The 22,241-nt window shown below is 38.7% G+C and overlaps 2 protein-coding genes across 2 annotated transcripts in view; one reads left to right on the top strand and one right to left on the bottom strand.

The window, feature by feature from the left end:
• The first annotated feature begins 182 nt into the window (after positions 1-182).
• Positions 183-2,606, top strand: LOC136677077 (probable ATP-dependent RNA helicase DDX28). Its single transcript, XM_066654468.1, has one exon. It carries the CDS (start codon positions 402-404, stop codon positions 2,094-2,096), a length of 1,695 nt encoding a protein of 564 aa, XP_066510565.1. The 5' UTR covers positions 183-401; the 3' UTR covers positions 2,097-2,606.
• A 4,780-nt stretch (positions 2,607-7,386) lies between these two features.
• The window catches only part of LOC136677157 (galanin receptor type 1-like), a 38,142-nt gene continuing 23,287 nt past the window's right edge, over positions 7,387-22,241 (bottom strand). The window contains exon 4 of the mRNA XM_066654595.1: positions 7,387-7,855. Coding sequence (XP_066510692.1) covers positions 7,538-7,855 — 318 coding nt within the window. The 3' untranslated portion in view covers positions 7,387-7,537. The remainder of the gene's footprint in view (positions 7,856-22,241) is intronic.

Raw genomic sequence — 22,241 nt, 5'->3', positions numbered from 1 at the left:
ATATAGAATATGTTCATGTTTTTTCAGGTTTAGTAACTCAGTTTTCATTCAGTATTTGTATAATAATGCAGTCTGTTGTAACAATAAAACAATCTCTTAACAGAGTTTGGGGAGAAAATAAGTATCGCTAAAACTTTTCTCACGGATTTTAAGGACTTTTATTATAGAGTTCGTCAGCGTGTTCTTTAGGCTCCACACAGTGGCGGAGCTTCAGATAAATATGAGTCAAAGGTTTATGTTTAATTTTGTTCGGTAGAAACCACGGCATGTGTACATTTTTGCGGACAGCGTAACGGAGGTTTTTATCCAGAGACCCGCCTCATCGTGTGAAAAGTACTAATGAAACGGTTTTCTGTTTTCTGTTAGTTAGCCGTTAGCTGAGGTTCGGCTTCTTGAGAGTCATGCTGTCTGTCTCTGCGCTGTGCTTTCGCCTCGTATCTGAACAGCTGCTGAGGAGAAACCGCCTCAGTTCCAGATGTCTTTCTCCTGTAATTTGTATCCAGAGTCTCTTTTCCAGCGGTGGAGTTGGAGAATTAACCACAGCTATTTCTGAGCCTGTTGTTATCCGCGTCCCAAGACGCACGCGAGAGAGGATAGAGAACATCAAGCAGGTGAAAAACAAGAACTTCTCCAGAGTTCCTACAGTCAAAGCTGGTAAACTGCTTATTAAAAGCAAAAACCCACTACGCAACCAGTCTGTTAGCTACACTCTGGGGAAATTTGAGGAACCTATTCTCACATCGAAGGGGTGGAAAAATAATAAATCATTTGGGGACTACTTTATCATAAATAGCACACAGAGTGCGCCGCCGTTCACCTCGGACTTGAAGGAGGGTAAAGAGGATGGTCATCGACGGACATTTGACAATTTACATCTTTGCTCAGAAGTGGTAGAGATTCTGCAGGGTCAAAATATAACTCATCCCACAAGTGTGCAAATGAAAACGATTCCCAAACTCCTCAAAGGCCACAATGTTCTCTGTGCTGCAGAGACGGGTAGTGGCAAAACGCTCGCCTACCTCCTCCCCATCATTCAGAGGTTGCAAAAGGAAATTATTTTAGAACAAGCAGTGGACGCAGAACAACGAATACAGGCCTTGATTCTTGTCCCTTCCCGAGAGCTGGCAGAGCAGGTCACTTCAGTTGCAAAGTCCCTGGGAAGACCATTTGGATTAGTTGTGAAAGTAGTGGGAGGAGGGCAAGGTATTGGGAATATTAAGGTGGCCTTTAGTGCTGGCCAGCCCCACATCCTCATAGCCACCCCTGGAGCTCTGCTCAAGGGCCTTTGGAGACGCCTGGTAGACCTGAGTGAGCTTCGTTTCATTGTAGTGGACGAAGCGGACACCATGTTTGACCCCAGCTTTGTGGGCATGCTGGAAAAGATCTTTTCCCAAACACAGATTGCAGCCAGCCTCGCAGAAACCTCTGGCCTGAGCCCTAAAGCCCAGCTGGTGGTGGTGGGGGCCACTTTTCCTGGAGGAGTCGGAGAGCTCCTCAGCAAAGTGACAGACCTGGGCAGCATTGTCACGGTCAAGAGCCACAATCTTCATTTTCTCATGCCACACGTCAAGCAGACGTTTCTGAAAGTGAGGGGCTCTGATAAAATTCTGGAGCTTCATCAAGCCCTGAAAGAAGTGGAGCCTGAGCATAAGGGTGTCCTGGTGTTTTGCAATACAGCATCCACAGTGAACTGGCTTGGTTACACACTGGAGGAGATGGGTGTACGTCACGTGCGTCTTCAGGGAGAAATGCCGGCAGCAATGAGAGAAGGAATCTTCCAGAAGTTCCAGAAAGGACACATCGACATACTGGTTTCTACTGACATTGCTTCACGAGGACTGGATACACAAAGAGTGGGACTGGTGGTCAACTATGACTTCCCTGAATCTCATACAGACTATATCCATCGAGCTGGCCGTGTGGGCAGGGCTGGAGGCTCAGGTGGAGGACACGTTCTCAGTTTTGTCACACATCCTTGGGATGTAGAGCTGGTGCAGAGCATTGAGACCGCAGCCAGAAGAAGAATGTGTTTACCAGGCATGGAAAAAGAGATTAAAAAACCCATCGCCAATGTAGATTTAAATGAGAACAAATGAGCACAAACAGCATGGCATATGTATTGTTAAAGAATAGAATGGGTTTTATATTTTTCATTGTAATAATTGGATTTAAACTGATGGTATACAGAAATATGTATTATTTGAATAAAAAAATACGAATACACTTATTTGTGCTTTTCTTAGATGCTGCTTTTCAAAAGTATCCAATTCATATAATTTTAATTTATTTACATAAAGGCAATAAAACAGTTAAACTGTTTTATTCTGTGAATGTTTTTTTTATTATTTTCTTTCTTTGATGTGCACTGTCACATTTGTCTCAATATTTTGTGGGTTTTCTGCTCCCAACAAAACTGTTCCAATTAATCAGTTTCACACTCACATCTTTGTAATAACTTTTTTAGGGGAATGAGGAGGGTTTCTCGAGTCACATAAATGTACACATTCCTTTCTGGCATTTTATGTATATTATGTATGCACATACACATGTTGGGGTACTGTTTAAATGTCTTCTCAACAAGTGTGATGCTTGTATAAAGTTACATATTATTGTAATAAATACAACACATAAATACTATAAAAGGATTATTTCCCTTTACAAATTTGTAAGTAGAGAGAGATTTGCATGCTGTGTAATTTCAGGTCCTATGTGGCAGTAAAATGTTATTCTCAAACCTTTGAAAGTATCATTTCCATTTTATAAAAAGGTGTGTAACTGATTCTCAGTTCAATTCATTGTTCATGACCTTTATAGATCTGAATATTTTAAGATATTTTTCACAGTGCAATGCAAATATATTTCAATATTTTTTTTATTATTGCAACAGTAGCATTCGTTATATTTTTGTCTTTTTTACTGGACATTTTTGGCTTTTTTCTATATGTCTATATTTTATTTATTCTACATTAAATATATGGATCCCCTGCTGTGGTGGGAAATAGTGAAGAAAAACTCAAGGCAATTTAAATACTCCAAATATAATCCATGCAGATTCATGGGCAATGAAAATGTAATTAATTTTTTTACTTAATACAGATTGTACTGATAGAGATGCTGAAGCTTTCGATCAATGTATATCTTTGCATTGACAGTTGTTCGGTTGTCCTTGTATGCAGTGGTTATTGTTAGGTGGCGTAGTTACTGTACGAAAGGAAAGAGTCTTCATTAGTAATGAACATTTATTAGTGCTCGATTTTCTTAACAGAAATACTTCTTGTATTCAAAATTCTGTTGCCCTTGGTGAATGTAAATGCATATTCTCTGCAGTGAACATATTCCTTTCTACCCATATGCTGCCTTCAAGTCCTCCTCAGAAGTCTCTACTTACGAGTATGGATGTCATAGTTCATTAATTCATCCATTATCTGTAAGCGCTTATCCAGTTCAGGGTCGCGGTGGGTCCAGAGCCTACCTGGAATCATTGGGCACAAGGCGGGAACACACCCTGGAGGGGGCGCCAGTCCTTCACAGGGCAACTCTCACACAGTCACACATTCACACCTACGGACAGTTTTGAGTCGCCAATCCACCTGCAATGTGTGTTTTTGGACTGTGGGAGGAAACCGGAGCACCCGGAGGAAACACACGGGGAGAACACACCAACTCCTCACAGACAGTCACCCGGAGCGGTAATCGAATCCACAACCTCCAGGCCCCTGGAGCTGTGTGACTGCGACACTACCTGCTGTGCCACTGTGCCGCCCTGAATGTCATAGTTACGAAATGATAAGCATTCAAATGGTTTTTGGCTGGAAATGATCTCTATGTAAAAAGTGGTTAAAAACTGGTATTTCGAACTTCATTGTCTGTGTTTGAAAATGATTGACAGGTGCCCTGCACATTAAACCCACCACGGCAACTTTCCTGTGGTGTATTGGCAAGTTAGGGCTTATCAAAAACTTATAATTTCCTTCTAGTGAATACAATATTGTGGTGTACCTAGGTGCTCATCTTGCATTCGGATATTTCCGACAGGACTTGAAGGCAGCAAATTTAATTTTCGATTACACAAACATTGCTTTATTCAGCATATTGAGGACAGTGAGGCCGGTGCAATATTTCACACCGTTTCTATTTTATTTTCTTCCATTATATTAAATTCCCAGAGCGATTAATGAACTTGCTGTGTTCAAGATTCCAGTCGGGTCACAGTGAACTGACTAGATTTTAAAAACTCACGTAAGCAGTTCTGTGCAGCAAAAAAAGTTCTAGCAGAAAATAAAAGTTGACTGTGTGCATCAAGTTAGTGCCAAGAGTTTTAAAAGTTTCCCAACTGATGTTGTGTTGGTGTTTTAACAAGGTATTATGTAAAACTATAGGAATAAATTGAGGGAGGGAAATTGACTAATTCCAAAGGGCAGATTACACTGGGACTGATGTGTGTGTTGGCATGCGTTTGCCAGAGATGGGGAGGAGTGAAGGCACGCTCTACCACCCACTGTTTATTATCGTAGCACAACAGGAGGGTTGCCACGAGATAGGGCCTATATTTACCCTGCCAGTGCATGACGTCGTGGCCTGGAGGAGGGTTACTTTTTCATAAACATTGATTTGAGGCCGTACAACAATGTTGAAAACTTCTGCACTGTCAGAAACTATACTGTGCTAGAAAACAGGCCCCACTGTCCAAGTACGATAAAGCTCCCTGTGTGGCGTTTCACAAAGCAGGATTTCTCAGTGGGACAGTTAAACCCAGGTCAGCATCAAATTCTGTCCAATGGAAAAAGACTTATGGGGATTTCATTTCTGGCTTGAAATATCCCTATGGATTTCATTCTGTGGTTGAGTACTGTCACAAAGGTGTAGCAAAGTAACAAAAATGCATCACTATGTCTGTTTCAGGATATCTGCATTGCATTTGTATTTATTTATTTTTAAAATATATTTTGTCCAGTAGGAATAAACAATGTGTCTCTCATGTCTGTGAATAATACAGCATTTACACATGTCACCCATAACCTTATGATCACCTTCACGTTTCTGCACTCACTTTCCGTTCTCTCAGCTCCACTGGCCGTAGAGGAGCACGTTGTAATCCTACAATTAAAGTGTTGTCCACGTGTTGCTCTGCAGTTCCATTGCTCCATAGCCCAATGCTTTAAAATGTCCTAGCAAATAGTTCACATTAATGCCGGGGTTCTTAAAGTCTGTTTCTGAAGAAGAATTTTTGGATATATTTAAAACACTGGCTTTAATTATATCACTAATGCATCAAAAGAGGCTGTTTTTGGAGCTTAGAGTCTATATATGAACTGGGCAGAAACCCAATGCATTTTGAGAGTGTTTACAGACTACATCCGAAGAGTAGGTCAGGGGCCTTTTCTTTTAGGCTGTAATTCAGTGCTTGGTTAGCTTTTAGTGATAAAATACAGCACTGTAGCTGCCATGTGCAATAGTACTTTTCCGTAAGACAGAAACCCTGTGTGGGACTTACTGACTGACGTACGAGTTACTTATGGTTGTCTCGTGTGTAAAAATCCAGCTATGAAGCGAAAACACCCCCAGCCCTCTCTTGTGTCTCGTCTGGTTTCTATCCTTTTCACATCAAAGGCAGAAATACCCAGGGCTAGGTGGCATGCTCTGAGTGCGAGTGTTTCTGCAAAGGTACCTGCTTTCTATTAGAGCTGTAGACTTTGCCATCTGACTGCAGCGTCTCAAAAATCTTCTTTGACCTTAGATGTACACATTTCAGTTTTAACAATAACAGAATACAAGGAAGATGATGTTCCATAAGCATTTATTTCAAGATTAGATACAATACAGATATTCATAAGCATGACCTCGCTTGGGTTTGTTCAGAAAGGGCTGGCATTATAAGCTTGAAATGCATTCATAAGTTGTGTGACACGGATGCCTGTGACCAAATCACATATTTTGCTGATTGCTTTAAGTGAAATGAAACTCTTTAGAAACCCTCAGGTGTTCTGTGATGTTCAAATAATGTGAGGGACATTCTGAAAGTTTCCTGATGTAGTTCATGGTGAATTTTAAGGTGTTTTGGACAACAGTCTATTATTATATTCAGTTTATATTTATATTCAGTGTCAAATGTGCTTATGTTTCCCGTTCCACCATCTGCTACACAACCCCCAAAGCGTAACAAATCCATTCATGTGCTCAATAGGTGGCAAAGTGTTTTTTTCATCAAATGCTGCTCCTTCTGTCTCAAAATATACCTCTGATGACTGTGGTATAAGCATTTAATTTTTACTTAGTAGATTCTCATCACTTGATACCAAACGGTGTGTATTTTTTTCTGAATGATACTTTGCGGATTCCAGACTATTATTTTATGCTGAATTCATGCGTGCATTCATTTATGCTGAGTTTCCATGCAGATGCAGAGAGCCATGATGACTTTAACTTGCCGATGACAAATGCTCCACAGCCAAATGATGCACCACGATAACTGTTGACTACACCATCAAGCATGTCCTTTTCTGTCTTAGTTGTTCTTCTTTGCCTTTTTGGCCGGCATTGTAGCAGTCCTTTCTGACGATTTCCTCTGCTTTCCAGACCTTGTCTTGATTTTAAAAATCACAGTATTTGCCTTTTTAATAATGATATTCCACATAGTATAAATATAATATACGGCTGGAGTCAGTTTTGAGATTTACACATTAAAAAAATCAGCAAAATATAACTTTGGCCACAGGTGCCCAAACATATGTATACAAAGGTATACAGGGGCACTTTTGTCGTAACGATGGGCAGAAAGCCATAGAGGCTTTACATAAAACATATTTAATCATTATAAACATAACACATTTTTTTTTGGCATGTGATACAAAGACTAGACTAGCACTGGTCAAATGACTACTTAAATGACTACTGCTCAATCACAAAACACTTAGCAAGTTTACAGCATCTTCTTCCCAAAAAAATAGTTTTACCTTGATTCCGTCTCAAAAATCACAAAGTAATCACAACACCATTACGATATTTTACGGGGCGGTAACATATTTTTCTAAATTGAGATATTTTTTAAACAAACTAAAACGTTTTTGAAGAGCCCTGGCTGCTTGTAAAGAGCTGGCCTTTCCCTTCAAACCCGAATTTTGCAGCTTTTTTTTTTTTTTTTTTAACCCTCAAGTGTCATCAGCAAATTCAATTAAATGTTAACCAACACTCGCCCCAGATAGCCTGGGCCTCTCCTGGCCACTGCTGACCAGAGCATGTGCAAAATGAAAATGGAGCAATTTGACAGTTCTTCAGGGTTTGATTGCTTTGAGCCCTTGAAGTCTCACCTTCAAATAGGTAACAGTGTTAATGAGGCAGTTGTCCTGCTAATGCTAGCAGCACTGTTTAACAGCTTGCAGCCCTGTGCTCAGCGTGACTGCTAGCATGAGTCTCTGATGTGAATAATGATAAGTAGTTTAGGTGTTTCCACTGGGCATGCAATTTCATGTTATTTGCAGGATAAACAATGACTCAGGTTCAGCTGGGTGGAGCTTGTTGGGGCTCAGAATTCTTCTTTTCAGACGTTTGTGGTGGAGTGTGTGGTAGAAAAGTTCTCCATCCTGATCCGTGCTATTTTCTTGACAGGTGGAGGAGGGTAAAAGAGGTGGCATGTGAAGACTTGGCGGCATGATTTGCGGAAGTTCTCTGACAGAAAGGCATATAGGATGGGGTTCACGCAGGAGTTACCGTAGGCGAGGCAGTGGGACACTATGCGGAATGCAAATGAGGCATCGTTCAGCGGAAAGTCACCAAACTCTACCCACATGGCGATGATGTGGTGAGGCATCCAGCAGAGGAGGAATGCAGCAACCACCAGCAGCACTGTCTGAGCTGTCTATGGATGAGAGAGAGAGAGAGAGAGAGAGAGAGAGAGAGGTCAATATAAAGTTATGATATGGTTTATATAACACCCCTGGTTAGGGACAGGATATCACTATGGTTCAGGGATATGATAAATAATATCTGAAGACACACTTAATTGCCTTAAACATTAAACATAATTTGTGCCAGTCTTATATTCATAAGAACAATCACTGGATTAGGAACAACTACCTTGTACCTCAATTCACTTTCCATTTTATCATCTCCACTGACCATAGAGGAGCATTTTGCAGTTCTACAGTTACCAACTGTAGTCCACGTGTTTCTCTGTATTTTCCTACCCCATTTCACTCTGTTCTTCAATGGCCAGGACCACCAGGGGGCAGGTTTGATTTGGATGGTAGATCATTCTTAGTGCTGCAGTGACTTTGACATGGTGGTGGTGTCTTAGTGTGTGTTTAGCTGATACGAATGGATCAGACACAGCGGTTTTTAACACTGTGTCCACTCTGTTAGACACTCCTACCTTGCTGGTCCACCTTGTAGATATAAAGTCACACGCAGTAGCTCATCAGTTGCTGCACAGTTTGTGTTGGTTGTCCTCTAGTCCTTCATCAGTGGACACAGGACACTGTTGGCTGGATATTTTTTGTTTGTGAACTATTCTCAGCCCAGCAGTAACACTGAGGAGTTTGAAAACACCAGCAGACCTGCTGTGTCACTAACATTAACAAAACAAAACATCAGTGTCACTGCAGCATTGAGAATGATCCACCACCCAAATTGTACCTGCTCTGTGATGGTCTAAATGGCCTAAAGCGGACAATGTAGTGTATACATTGTAAAATGAACCTGGGCATAATAGTACTTCGTCAATGCTGCAGCATCTGAACACACACACACACACACACACACACACACACACTGAGAGGTTACATCTCAAAACACACTTTCCCCATATATAAGGTAGTAATAATAAATGCAACAGACGGACAAATTAATTTATGACTACATGATTAACAGCCAATTGCTTGCTCATTTTAAGAGGACTTTCATTTTGCATAACACTATTGATATAGTTGTTTAAAAACACAAAATTATGCTTTAACCAATCAACTGATTAATCGATGAAATAAATCGACGGAATACTCGATTCCAAAAATATTCCATAGTTGCAGCCCTACTCCTGACCATTGAAGAACAGAGTGAAATGGGGAAGAAAAAATACGCAGAGAAACAGGTGGACTACAGTTGGTAATTGTAGAACTATAAGGTGCTCCTGTATGCTCAGTGGAGATGGTAATAAAATTGACAGATACAAGGTAGGTGTTTCTAATCCAGTGATTGTTCAGTGTAAATGTATAAATGTCAGTTTCTCATTTAGATTTTCAATATCATTTGAGTACAGAACTTGTGTGACTTTCATGAAGAAAGAACTAATATAACAGCTACAACATTACTTACATACATTTACATTAGGACTTAAGAAGGATTCTAAAAATAAACAAAATATATTATTTGACCAGGGACATCATATGACATTCCAAAATATACAGATGATCCAAGCACAGAGGAGTCTTAACACGAGTCTGATAAATGGCTAAAAGGCTCTAGGAGACACATGTGAAAGCCTGTGACATCAGCAAAAACAAAGAGTATCCAAATCACATACTGAATTTAATTGGACAATTTGTGCATAACAACGAGAGATGACTCAGTACAGACTAGGACTTGCGTTTGTTTCACTAACAGAACAGCAGTGGAGATCAGTGACAGCTTATTCTAGCCTGCTCTCTTTCTCTAAGCATTTATTGTAAAAGCAGTGAACACAAAAGGAAGATCTTAACTTCCACAGCTTTTAGCAAATGTTTCTTACCCAGTGACTGAATACGTATGCAACGATTAATGTGTCTACAGAACACAATCAACCAGAAGGTTAAAACTGCTGACAGGTGATTAACTGAACAACATCTCATTACAATGGTAACTGTCCAGGAGTGGAATATGTTTGGCAGCAAGCTAACAGTCAGTCCTTGTAGTTGATGCGTTGGAAGCAGGATAATTGTGCAAGCCTGGGAGTCCTTGACAAAGGCCAAACTTCTGCCAAAAAGGCCAAAATCCTCCTTATTCCACTATGAGCTTATGCAAGAAACCAGATCTAGCTTGACACGCAAAAGAGCGTAGTGGTTTGGTGGCCTCAGGAAATTAACCAGAGAACTAAAAGCAAACACTAGAACACAGAATCCACAGGAAAAATAAAACAAGACCAATATGGGGATACATATACTGGGAAGAACAAAGTGGGGACTTGAGAACAATTCCTGCAATCAAATTCTCACAGAATAGTTCTAACGCAAGGTGTAGAGACTTTCCCGAAGAGTAGAGATAATAATACCCTTGATTTAAAATGACACTAGCAAAAACTTCTGGCTAAATAGTATAGTAGAAGAGATGTTTTGTGGTGTGGCATTCCTCAGAACATTAGATCAGAATTTAAACCTAAATACAATGCGTCTACAGCATCTGTGAATGAAAATGAGCCAGAGATACTTCCTGAAAGAAAATGTTTACCTGTAAGAGCTAACATCGCTAATGGATTATTCATGGTGTCCATCGGCACTGGTGATTTAAAGTCCTCCTGCGTATGCACAGCTGCTTTATTGTGCCAATAATCTGAAGGGGACATTAGTCATTAGTGTGAAAACTACAAAACGAGACTCATTTTGATGAATGCACCACAAGAACCTCAATAAATTATATATTACTATCATTTGGATAGAGCTGAAAATTGGGGTAAAATTTAAAGTGTAATTATTTTCTATGAATGTGGATGTAAGCCAAGTTTTTTTTTTTTACTTTTAAAGGTTAGAGCCAGTATGACATGACATTTTTTTCAGACTAACACAGACCTTCTATGTAAATGTGTCAAAATTACAAAGAAGACTCTGAAGTTATGGACTATTTAAACTTCTGTGTCTTGACTCAAAAGGGACAAAGAATCTGTTTCCACAGTACAGCAGTCAAAGTCATCATGTGTTATTAGATAAAATGGTGGTAAAATATATACACTGTAGGTTTGGGCGGTATAAAGGTAGTGCTTTATACTGCTGTATTTAAAAATGTGGCCAGTATCTCAATGTGCGGGTGGTATTTATGAAATGTGTGGTGTCAAACTTCTGTTTTGTGTCTTTAAGAACACGGCTAAAATGTTAATTCATGTGCATTTAAGAGACTCGCAGGGAGGGGGGAGCTCACTGACTGCTGATGTGATGTTCTGAAAAAATGTGGGGAAAAACAAGCCCAGTAATTCACCAGAGTTGTGAGTTTAGCACTGAGCTTTGGTTAAAAGAGGATGAAAGGAAGCTAAAAACACAGACAAAATGTTAGGCAAACCCTTCAGTCGACTTTGTGCTCACAGATGAGGCTTTATCCTCTAAATATACGTTTTGAGCCTCTGTTCTTCACAGGGCAACACACACACTCACACCTATGGTCATTTTTGAGTCGCCAATCCACCTACCAACGTTTGTTTTTGGACTGTGGGAGGAAACCAGAGCACCTGGAGGAAACCCACGCGGACACGGGGAGAACACGCAAACTCCTCACAGACAGTCACCTGATGATTAACAGCCAATTGCTTGCTCATTTTAAGAGGACTTTCATTTTGCATAACACTATTGATATAGTTGTTTAAAAACACAAAATTATGCTTTAACCAATCAAACTTCTGTTTTGTGTCTTTAAGAACACGGCTAAAATGTTAATTCATGTGCATTTAAGAGACCCGCAGGGAGGGGGGAGCTCACTGACTGCTGATGTGATGTTCTGAAAAAATGTGGGGAAAAACAAGCCCAGTAATTCACCAGAGTTGTGAGTTTAGCACTGAGCTTTGGTTAAAAGAGGATGAAAGGAAGCTAAAAACACAGACAAAATGTTAGGCAAACCCTTCAGTCGACTTTGTGCTCACAGATGAGGCTTTATCCTCTAAATATACGTTTTGAGCCTCTGTTCTTCACAGGGCAACACACACACTCACACCTATGGTCATTTTTGAGTCGCCAATCCACCTACCAACGTTTGTTTTTGGACTGTGGGAGGAAACCAGAGCACCTGGAGGAAACCCACGCAGACAAGGGGAGAACACGCAAACTCCTCACAGACAGTCACCTGGAATCGAACCCACAACCTCCAGGTCCCTGGAGCTGTATGACTGCGACACTACCTGCTGCGCTACCGTGCTGCCCCCTATTTCAGATTTATTTGATATTTATTTATTTATTTATTTCTGTTTAACCCAGCTCATTAGCCAATCTGACTATATAGAGCATCAAGACATTTAGTCTCTGAATTAATAATGATCATGTACAGAACTGGCTTCATGTCAGTGAATATTTGTCCTTGAAGGCATAAGTATGAGTTTGGATGATGCTGTGGACAGGAACTTCAGTCTGGCTCTTTATATTCTCACACACCTCTCTCATTCTGTTCTGTATTCATCCATTCTGTCCTTTCTGCCCAGAGGGAGAGGGAACTTCCAGATCTGCTTTCATTTATTTATCTTAGTACAACAACTAACACATTTCCAGCAACATCTCCCGCAGAAAAGGTTTCAAATTGACAAAGTATTCATTCATTAATTATCTGTAACTGCTTATGCATTTCAGGGTCACAGTGGGTCCGGAGCCTACCCATAGTCACTGGGCACAAGGTGGGAGCACACCCTGAAGGGGCGCCTGTCCTCCGCAGAGCGACACACACTCACACCAGGAGCTGTGTGACAACGAACACTGCCCGTTGTGCCGCTGTGCTGCCCTTGACAAAGAATCACATTTAAAAAATGCTGGTATGTTAAAAGAGCTTTTCTCATTCTGAATACTAAACTAGGAGAGAAAGCTCAATATGAGCATTAGAATCTATGTGCAAAGGTCACTGCTGAAAAGATCTAGGTGAAGAGCAGCCGAGGAGACCTGTTATAGTGCCACATATCTTCAAGGGTGGATTACTTACAGTGCCTTTTATCATGATACAAGTGAACATAAAATGACACGGAATTAACAACACATTAATAATTAACAACAATTCCTATTACATTTAAGTTTTTTAGAATTCCATCAGAAGAAAAAAGAAAAAAAAGCAAGAAGCATATAATTTACCTAAAATAAGATGAGGAGTTATATTATAATTCTTAATGTGGCCTAGAATAATATATACGTAAAATGTAATGTATTTGGCCCACAAACACAACCCCAAATCATCGCATAGGTCATGGATAAAGCTTGAATTCCCTGGAGAACCACTAGTTGACAGCTCAAAGTTGGAAGGCAAGGACTGAATAGATGTGCTTGAATCTTGTATTGAAGCCTATTATTTGGTTTGAAATATGCATTTTGAAAAAAACATATGTAATTATGTATATTTGATACATGTGTGGGTGGAAGAGTCCAGTACTGAAAGATTTCACTGAATAAAAAGCATGTGCCTCACTAGACGTATTTTTCATTGCCTGCAGATATCTTTCTGTGCCTTATGCTGGTACCTTCATATACAATTAAGCCTGTTCTGACACACACTAATGTGTTAGCTTCTAACAGAGTGATAATAAATGACCACAATAGACATCAACAGTTATTAAGGTGTCCTACTTCAATTCAAAAGTGGTTTCCACATTTCCTAGCATTTTCTGCAACATCATATACAGTAGAGACAGTCTACCTGTTTTTTAAAAACATACAAGGGAAAATCTTTTATTTTCTCTTCATCGTACACAGTGGCCAAGAGTTTGATCACTACCCATCCAGCATTTTTTCTGAAATCATTGGAATGACTAGGTAGTCTGGCCCCTTACTGCCGTGCTAGCAGCTTTTAGTCTTTTAGGAAAGCATCCAGTCACAAGAACATTTGTGACGTTAGACCAGTGAATTTAGATGATTAACTCAGGATCAAAAATGCCACTTGATGTTTTCTTAAAGTTATTTAAGCATTTCCACTGCTCCCCAGCACTATGCTGAGGGACATTATAACCCTCTAGAAAACACCTGAATATGGACTTGGTGGTACAAGAAATGTGTGTGACAGTGTAGTATCCATGTACTTCGGGGAATGAGAGTGTTTCCAGATGATGACCACATTCACAATGGCCCAACTAAAATATATCCTCAATGGCAAACCTTTGTGGATTTGATTGGCTCCTGTTTTATAACAATGCACTGCTGCCAGGGAAATAACTATAGGCTGAACCTTAGAAGTTTAAACAGGCCCTTCTTTTCTGGAGGCATGCATTCATGGGAAACAAAGAAATGACAAAAGCTATTCTACAGCAATGTAACAATCTAATCACCACACATATTACAATTAATTATGCTCCAGTTTTAATGGTTGGACTAATGCAGAAAACCAGACCTCTTCACAATTATTCCATAATCGCCTGACTGTGGTTGTTTGAGCAGATTGCAATTATTCTCCACAGTTCTCACAACACTTATGGCACAACAAAGAGAATTTTCCTGCTGCATATTCATTCTTTTAGCTGGGTCAAATATATGCAAATAAACAAATAAATGAATAAATGTGTTTATTTTGGCCTGTTTTATTATTAAATATGTATCAAAATATGCAACAATATTTATGAAATCGGTAGGGGTTCACATGGCTGATGTATGATTACTAAAGTAATTTGTATCCTCACATCACCTTGGATAACACCTTGGCCAGCTCATCCTAGTTATTTCGGATGGACATATATTCAAAGAGGTTTTTAAGAGTCTCAAGCGGCTCTTTTCTGATATGACAGAACATCACATTGCACTGAAATTGATGATTTCTCTGAAGACGTTGAATGAGATAAGGATGACATCAGCCATAAATCAAGGCTGTTACTTTTGGCTCACAGATGCATTTATTTGAAAGGATTAAGTAAAAGACCACAAAGATGTGTTGTGCGTTCTTTTGTGTGTGTGTGTGTGTGTGTGTGTGCACATACATGTGTTCATGCATGGAGGAGCCCAAGCTGTGCCAAGCTGTGCTTATGTAACAGGCAGGCAGTTGATTACTTCATTGTTTATTGTTTTCCTCAGTTCCTGCCACATCAAGGTCAGAAAAATACTTTATGTCCCTCCACCATGTTCATAACATTAAGAATCACTGATAAAAATGTCTGCTTCTTTGACACTGTGACAACACTACTTGCTATACACAAAGAAACAATGACTACTAAAACAGCTATGATCAACTTTTTCTTGCTTATGTGCACTATTAATAATAATAATAATACACCATGCCAGTTGTACGTGTTGACATCACTGAGTCTCAAAGATTAAACATTAGTCTGAATGCTTAAAAACGAAGAAAGCTTTTTGTAAATCCAAAAAATAGGGGAAGGAGAAAGGCTAATTACAGCTCCATCTGGCTCATATGTAATTACGGTTATTTTCCTTCCACTATCCTCCACAAAGGCAACCAACCCTGCTCTATGTTACACTCCACAAAGGAACACATGTAAACGTCTGCAAGCAGCATGGCGAGTGATTTAGGGAAAAGTCAGATGCACTGTTGGGACTTTGTTAACAAGCAGTTGCTTTAATAAACATCTTTCCTTATCCTGCCTAGCTCATACAAACTCTGTATCCCAGTCTCATTGAGATGCAGTAAGGAACAAGAAATCTCACTCTTAGTATTAAGACTGGTGCATCAAAGACACTGTATTGAAGTTAAAAAAAAAAGAAAAAGAAATACTCTGCAAAAACATGCTCTGCAGCCACACATGTGCATGTATGAAGGAAAGAATCTAAACTGTCAATGATCAGGACATTTGCTAGACTTTCACAATATTGTAGCAGAAAAATGGCCAGTACATTTTCCATACATACACAAATAAAGAAAGTATGGCTTTAACCTTATGTGCAACTGTTTATTTAAATATATCTTATCTTGTTTCCCAGATGCAGTCAGGGTATTCTTAAAAAAATGTTGTTAACAAATTAGCATAATTATTTTGGAATTAACCATGTTGCAATAATGAAAATTCAATTAATTTTCTACTGTTCAGGCTCATTAAACTACAGTGATAAATTCATTGTTGAAATTGTTAAGCATTTATATATTAAATTAAAGCAATTAGATGATCATTATGGAAATACAGCACTAGTGAGCCCTGAGAAACACACTTGCTCAGTCAGTTGAGTCATATATTACTGTTATTCTTATTATATCTATAGGGCATACTGACAGAAGAGTGCCGATAAAAAATGACTGGCTTCAGCAAACAATTGTGACAAACAAAAATTAGAAAGGGAAAGTTTATGAACAAATTAAGTTGGATTTTCAAGTCAGCTAACGGCACTGAAGTTATTTGTGGTTGACCTTTATTAAACGATGCGTCTGAGAGTCTGTGTGTGTTAAGAGTGTACACCAATCATCAATAATATTACGCCCACTGTTTCTACATTCACTCTCCATTCTCTTAGCTCCACTGACCACGCAGGAGCACTCTGTACTTCCACAATTACAGGTTTTAGTTCATCTGTTAATACTCTGCTCCCTTTTAACCTGTTCTCATTAGGGGAGTGTACAGTGTGACGCATGTCAGTGACAGTATGATTACTGTGTACAGTTTCCATTCCTTCCAGGGAAGATGCTTTCAGCTGAAAAGTTGGGCTGAAACATTTTGGATTTTTTTAAAGCACTCTCGCTGACCTTGTTCATGCCTCGTAGACAGAGACCAAGTACTCAAATAATTTCTGTAGCACAGTTGTTCAAGGCTTTAAAACATTCAGAATTTAACCCTCAGGACACCAAGTAATTCCTGTGTGTATTTTGCTACCTTCACATTTAAGCTCATGTTAGATTTAATCTGACTGCAGTCTTTGTCTGTCTGTGGAATCTGAAGAATCTAAACTAGATGTATAAATGATTTACAAATATCTGGGATGCATGTTAACATAGTTATGAAAATCTTATGTAATTAATGAAGACTGGCCACCAGGCTGCTCCAATTTAGCCACGAAACCTCCCACACTAAAATGACAAGTGTTTCAGGTTCATTGTCTAAACCCTGTATGTTACAACTAAATTGTTTTTAATTTTATTGCATTTTAGTGCTATTAATAAAGATGGGTGTAATCGCTTTTATGAAACTCGTCTTATGAAAATCTGAAGGAAAGACCCGTTGTCTACACACATTTAACAATGCATATGTAGCCACCTAGTACAAGTAGGTGCTTTTCATAGGACTTTTAGAGGGCACTACATGCTGTATTTCACATTCTGCAGAAATAAACGATCAGTCAGCTATTTTCTATATTGCTTTTTCTTCATGATATGAAATAGCCATCATTCTGCCAACAAATAGCCTGACTGAATCAGAGTTCATTCATCCATTCATTTATTTTCCATAACTGCTTTTCCAGTTCAGTCTGCAGCTTACCCGGAATCACCAGGCGCAAGGAACATGGCTACATCTACGTGGGGTCCCTTGCTTTATTTTTGACATGCACTACCTGTCCTGTCTACATAAAAGAATGCCAACTCCTAGGAAATCATACATTCCTGATGATAAACTGAATGCAGGAAACATTATAATCTATATTTTGGTCACATGTAAAATCAATGGCAACAGAGTCTAACAAGAAATAATACTTTGTCTTTACTTAGGAAACTTACCATTAAATCACTGTGCCCATCTGTTTAGGTGTAAAAACATCTAAAACATCCAAAAACAATTAAATCTTTAGTAATACACATATTTCCATCTGAAATAAAGGCTATGATTAAAAGAATGCTTGCAATCACTTTACTAACAAAACAACTACTCAACTGTAAAAGCTTTAAATTAGATCAGGGGTGCCAAAATGTCTTGGGTTGGCCAAAATAAATTGACTAGAACCAGACATGAGAGCATTAGTGAAGTCCGGTACACTCCAACTTATAATATATAGTGAGTGTGCAGTAAGGATTTGATTGCATCAACTCTGTTCAACCCTGTGCATCCAGTTTTGAAAAAGTGTGCATAAATCACTCAGCAAAATGCTTTATTCTCCTCATAGTCACAGCATACAAACACAATAAGAGAGAAGGGGAGAGAGAGAGAGAGAGAGAGAGAGGGAGAGGCCAGACTGACTGAGAGAAAAATGAATCAGCACAGTTATATCCAGCTCATCCTGCATGTACACTGAGTAATATTAAACCCAGTGTAGAAAAGTTAACATTTACCATCATTAACTTTGTACCAGGGGTTACACTGGGACACAACACACAGGTGCAGAGCTTTAGTCCTTCTACATTAAAAAAAAAAACAAAAAAAACAAATTAATACTTTAATTTACTAATATTTTTCATTCTGAGAATTCTGAAATATATAAAAAGCGATTACACCCATCTTTAATTGCACTAAAATACAATAAAATTAAAAACAATTTAGTTGTAACATACAGGGTTTAGACAATGAATCTGAAACACCTGTCATTTTAGTGTGGGAGGTTTCATGGTTAAACTGGACCAGCCTGGTGGCAAATCTTCATTAATTGCACCAGTAAGACCATGTGCATCCAGTGGTTCAAACATTGTGACCTGAATGTGGTACCGTGTATCAGGACGACAATGCACCAATACACACAGCAAGACTGGTGAAAGACTGGTTTGATGAACATGAAAGTGAAGTTGAACATCTCCCATGGCCTGCACAGTCACCACATCTAAATATTATTGAGACACTTTGGAGTGTTTTGGAGGAGCGAGTCAGGAAACGTTTTCCTCCACCAGCATCATGTAGTGGCCTGACCACTATCCTGCAAGAAGAATGGCTTAAAATCCCTCTGACCACTGTGCAGGCTTTGTATATGTCATTCCCAAAACAAATTGACACTGTATTGGCCGCAAAAGGAGGCCCCACACCATACTAATAAACTATTGTGGTCTAAAACCAAGTGTTTCAGTTTCATTGACCAACTCCTGTATATTTATGGGTAAGAATTTGAATTAAATACTGTATAAAATAACAGAACAGAAATTACTTTAAGACCACCAAAATCATCTCTGTGGAATTTAGGTTAGGTGACATACAAACGATATATATGCTTTTGGTTGTGCGTTAAGGCTCATTGTCTTGTTTCTATAGTCCTTTTACTGCCATGCATCCTGAGACTGGGAATCTTTTTTTTTCCCCATGTAATTTTGGTGGAAAATTTAGAATACATAATACTTATTATAAAAGCCATTTCCCCGACACCTGTAGAATCGGTAAATTTATATAAACAGATTTCCACGTCCATGTTTCATTTAGCTGTGATGGCCCGGCTAGACCAGAGAACACACTGCCAATATTCATTAGGCTTATTTTCATCTTCTTTGGGAAACCTCAGTCTTGCAGTTGTGTGTCTGCTTGTTAATGGATTTCTATTTGGGCACCATCATGAAATGTTCCCCAAAAGAGTAGAAGCAGCTACTGCAACAAATGGGAACAAATAATGTTAGGAAATGAGCAGTGTATGTTCTGAAGTTCAGTGGTTCATTTTGCTCAGTGTTTCATATCCAAACTGAAACTACCACTCATCATTTGACTAATCAAGTACTTTTCAAGGCAATAATTAGACGAATCAAAAGGGGCTGATTAGAGCTAATATCTGCAGGAAGAAAGATCTCCTGGAGAAAGTGGTGACCACTGCTTTTGTCAGGAAAGAAATCACACTAATTTCATCTAATTTTCCCCCAAAAAAAACACAAAGACCAAGGGATACAGACTTAATTAAAATTGTTGATTTAATTACAGCAAAAAAACAAGCATTTCATTTTAATCACATTATTCTGGTGAGAACTCTACAAAATGATTTATTCACTGAAGATTGCTATGGAAAGATAAAAATCCTTCCACACCCCTTCAAAATCCACACTTATCCCATGCTTAGTGTTATATAACACCAAAATCCCAAAATACAGGCTGACAGAACGCAGGATTATAATTAAGACAGAACACTACGACAACAAGGAGAACATTACAGTGTTAATGCCTTCATTTTTTCACAAAACTTCAGTGTCTGTGCTTTGAAACTCTGGGTTGATTGTCTCCGCTGAGTGAATTAAAAATGAGATATACCCCATATGTTTCAAAGCACACTTATATACTTCAGAGTTTTTGTGTGTTTGGCTTAATGGCAAATCATTCAAAATAATGCTGTTTTAACTTAATGTGTTCTTGTCTGTATTAATACATTTTCAGACCCTAAAGACTCTACAAGGGTCTGAAAAGGATGTGTTGCTGGCCAGAAACTATTATTGAACTATTAGAGAACAAAAAAAGAAAACAAACAAAAATGGCCCTGGCCATTGAAGAACATGGTGAAATGGGGACTTATAAAGTATGCAGAACAACATATCTACTACAGTCTCTAACTGTAGAGACTGGGGCCTTGATAAAGCCTTGATCTCTGTTAAAAGGTTATCATTACTGTAAATGTGTGTCATTTTGATATTTCTGGGTGACCACAGACAAACTTATCTGTGCATGTTAAAATTATACCTACAAAAAAAGAAAAAAAAAAAAAAAACCCGGCAGTAAACGAGTGGAATATTTCACAAACCATGCAGACACCATGTAAGCCAACTTTCCCGTCTGTGTAAGACATTTTACTGTAACCCACTAATAACATCAGCAAATCTGCCACTTAATGTGTAAACAAAAAGAGTATGTTCTGAAGCTGAAAGCTGAGTCAATAAACTTCTTATCTGGTATCACACACAGTGTAAATCATATCTGTGTCGCCCTGCTTGCTTTAGTACAAGCTCTGCTGAATTTTTATTTTCTCTAGAATAGAGAATAGCACCAGATATGTTTGGGAGTCAGACATGTTTATGTTAGTATTAAAAAAAATCCATAACCTATTAATGAACCAATGCTGGCTTTTTGTGTCTGTTAATCGTTTTTATCTGGGATCTTTTAGTCCACAAGGCCAAAGTACAGGAGGCTGAAAAATATGAACTACACCTGTACAGAAAACTAAGAACAAGATGAGTCAGAGGGCAAAGTCACCAGATCCAAAAAATTAAAAAACTGAAACCCAAATGGAGTAGTCTGAGGACTGTTTGAGGACTGGCCACAGAAATATTGTGTAATATTGCCACAGATGTTCCTTAATTAAATTGTATAATTTTTTGAGCACAAATGCAAGAACACACCTTGTACAGGGGTCAGTATACTGCACTGCACACACTCACCAAATCACTCACACCTCTGTTGTATCAACAAACCAACAAGTGTTTTTAGAGGAAAATTACAGAATGTGTGCTCTATAACCGTTTTATATATATTTTTTTACATTTATGTAGCATTGTTGAATAATAGGAATGAACTGTCACTTTTGTTCTCTGATGTTCCATGATTAAAAACACTCCCGATTGTAAAATCAGGCCTAACATTTACTTAAAAATAGAAATTCAATCAGCGTAATAGTCTCCTGTCACATGTTGTTGTGTGTTTACAAGATTTTTCTGTAACCAATGTAATTATTTCTTATTTGATTTGTGTTTGGCCACCAGCCAGCTCAAATTCATGTCTGATTTACATATTTTAGTGGACAGATACTTTGAGTGGCCCTCAGTGCATAGTATAAACAAAGGCTGTAAATAACGTAACCTTGATATTTTATTATAACATATCCAATGAATATAATTACTTTACTCTGCAAAAGTCAGAGACTATCCTCTATTTAATTTTTAGCCAAAATGGCAATTACAAGTGTAAGATATTCTTTTTTTTTCAGGAGATATTTTTTGAGAGTTTAGAGATAGATAAGATAATACACTAGCACCAAAATAATATTAAAGTAAAAATCATAAAAGATACAGTGAAAATATGACTTTTAACAACCAGGCAAGACTGGGAGACCACCAACACTACTCCATTAGAAAATAATACTTAAAGCTTTCATCTTTGACAAAGAGGATATAAACCAGCTCCACTTGCTTTAGATCTAAGCAAATACAAAGTTATTTGTGTTCATTGTCCCCTCTGAGAATAAGCCACAACCCTGTGGCACTGATAGGGGCTGCTGGTGGTCTGACCAAATCACAGCCCAGACCTCAACATCATTAAATTTGTTTGAGATTCTAGAAGAAACTTCTAAGACTGAAGACAGAGGAAAAAAACGTATAGATTTATCTAAAGAACTGAAACTAATCTTTAGAAAAAAGAAATGCTGATGAATTAATTCATTATCTGTAAGCGCTTATCCAGTTCAGGGTCGCGGTGGGTCCAGAGCCTACCTGGAGTCACTGGGCACAAGGTGGGAATACACCCTGGAGGGGGCGCCAGTCCTTCCCAGGGCAACACACACACTCACACCTATGGACACTTTTTGAGTCGCCAATCCACCTACCAACGTGTGTTTTTGGACTGGGAGGAAACCCACACG

Source organism: Hoplias malabaricus, chromosome X2, assembly GCF_029633855.1.
Source record: "Hoplias malabaricus isolate fHopMal1 chromosome X2, fHopMal1.hap1, whole genome shotgun sequence".
Lineage (NCBI taxonomy): Eukaryota > Metazoa > Chordata > Actinopteri > Characiformes > Erythrinidae > Hoplias > Hoplias malabaricus.
Note: the sequence above shows the minus strand (reverse complement) of the source record. Positions and strands in the feature narration are given on the sequence as shown.

Excerpts from the sequence above, each read along its gene's own strand:
- LOC136677077 (XM_066654468.1), top strand. The coding sequence starts at position 402 with ATGCTGTCTGTCTCTGCGCTGTGCTTTCGCCTCGTATCTGAACAGCTG.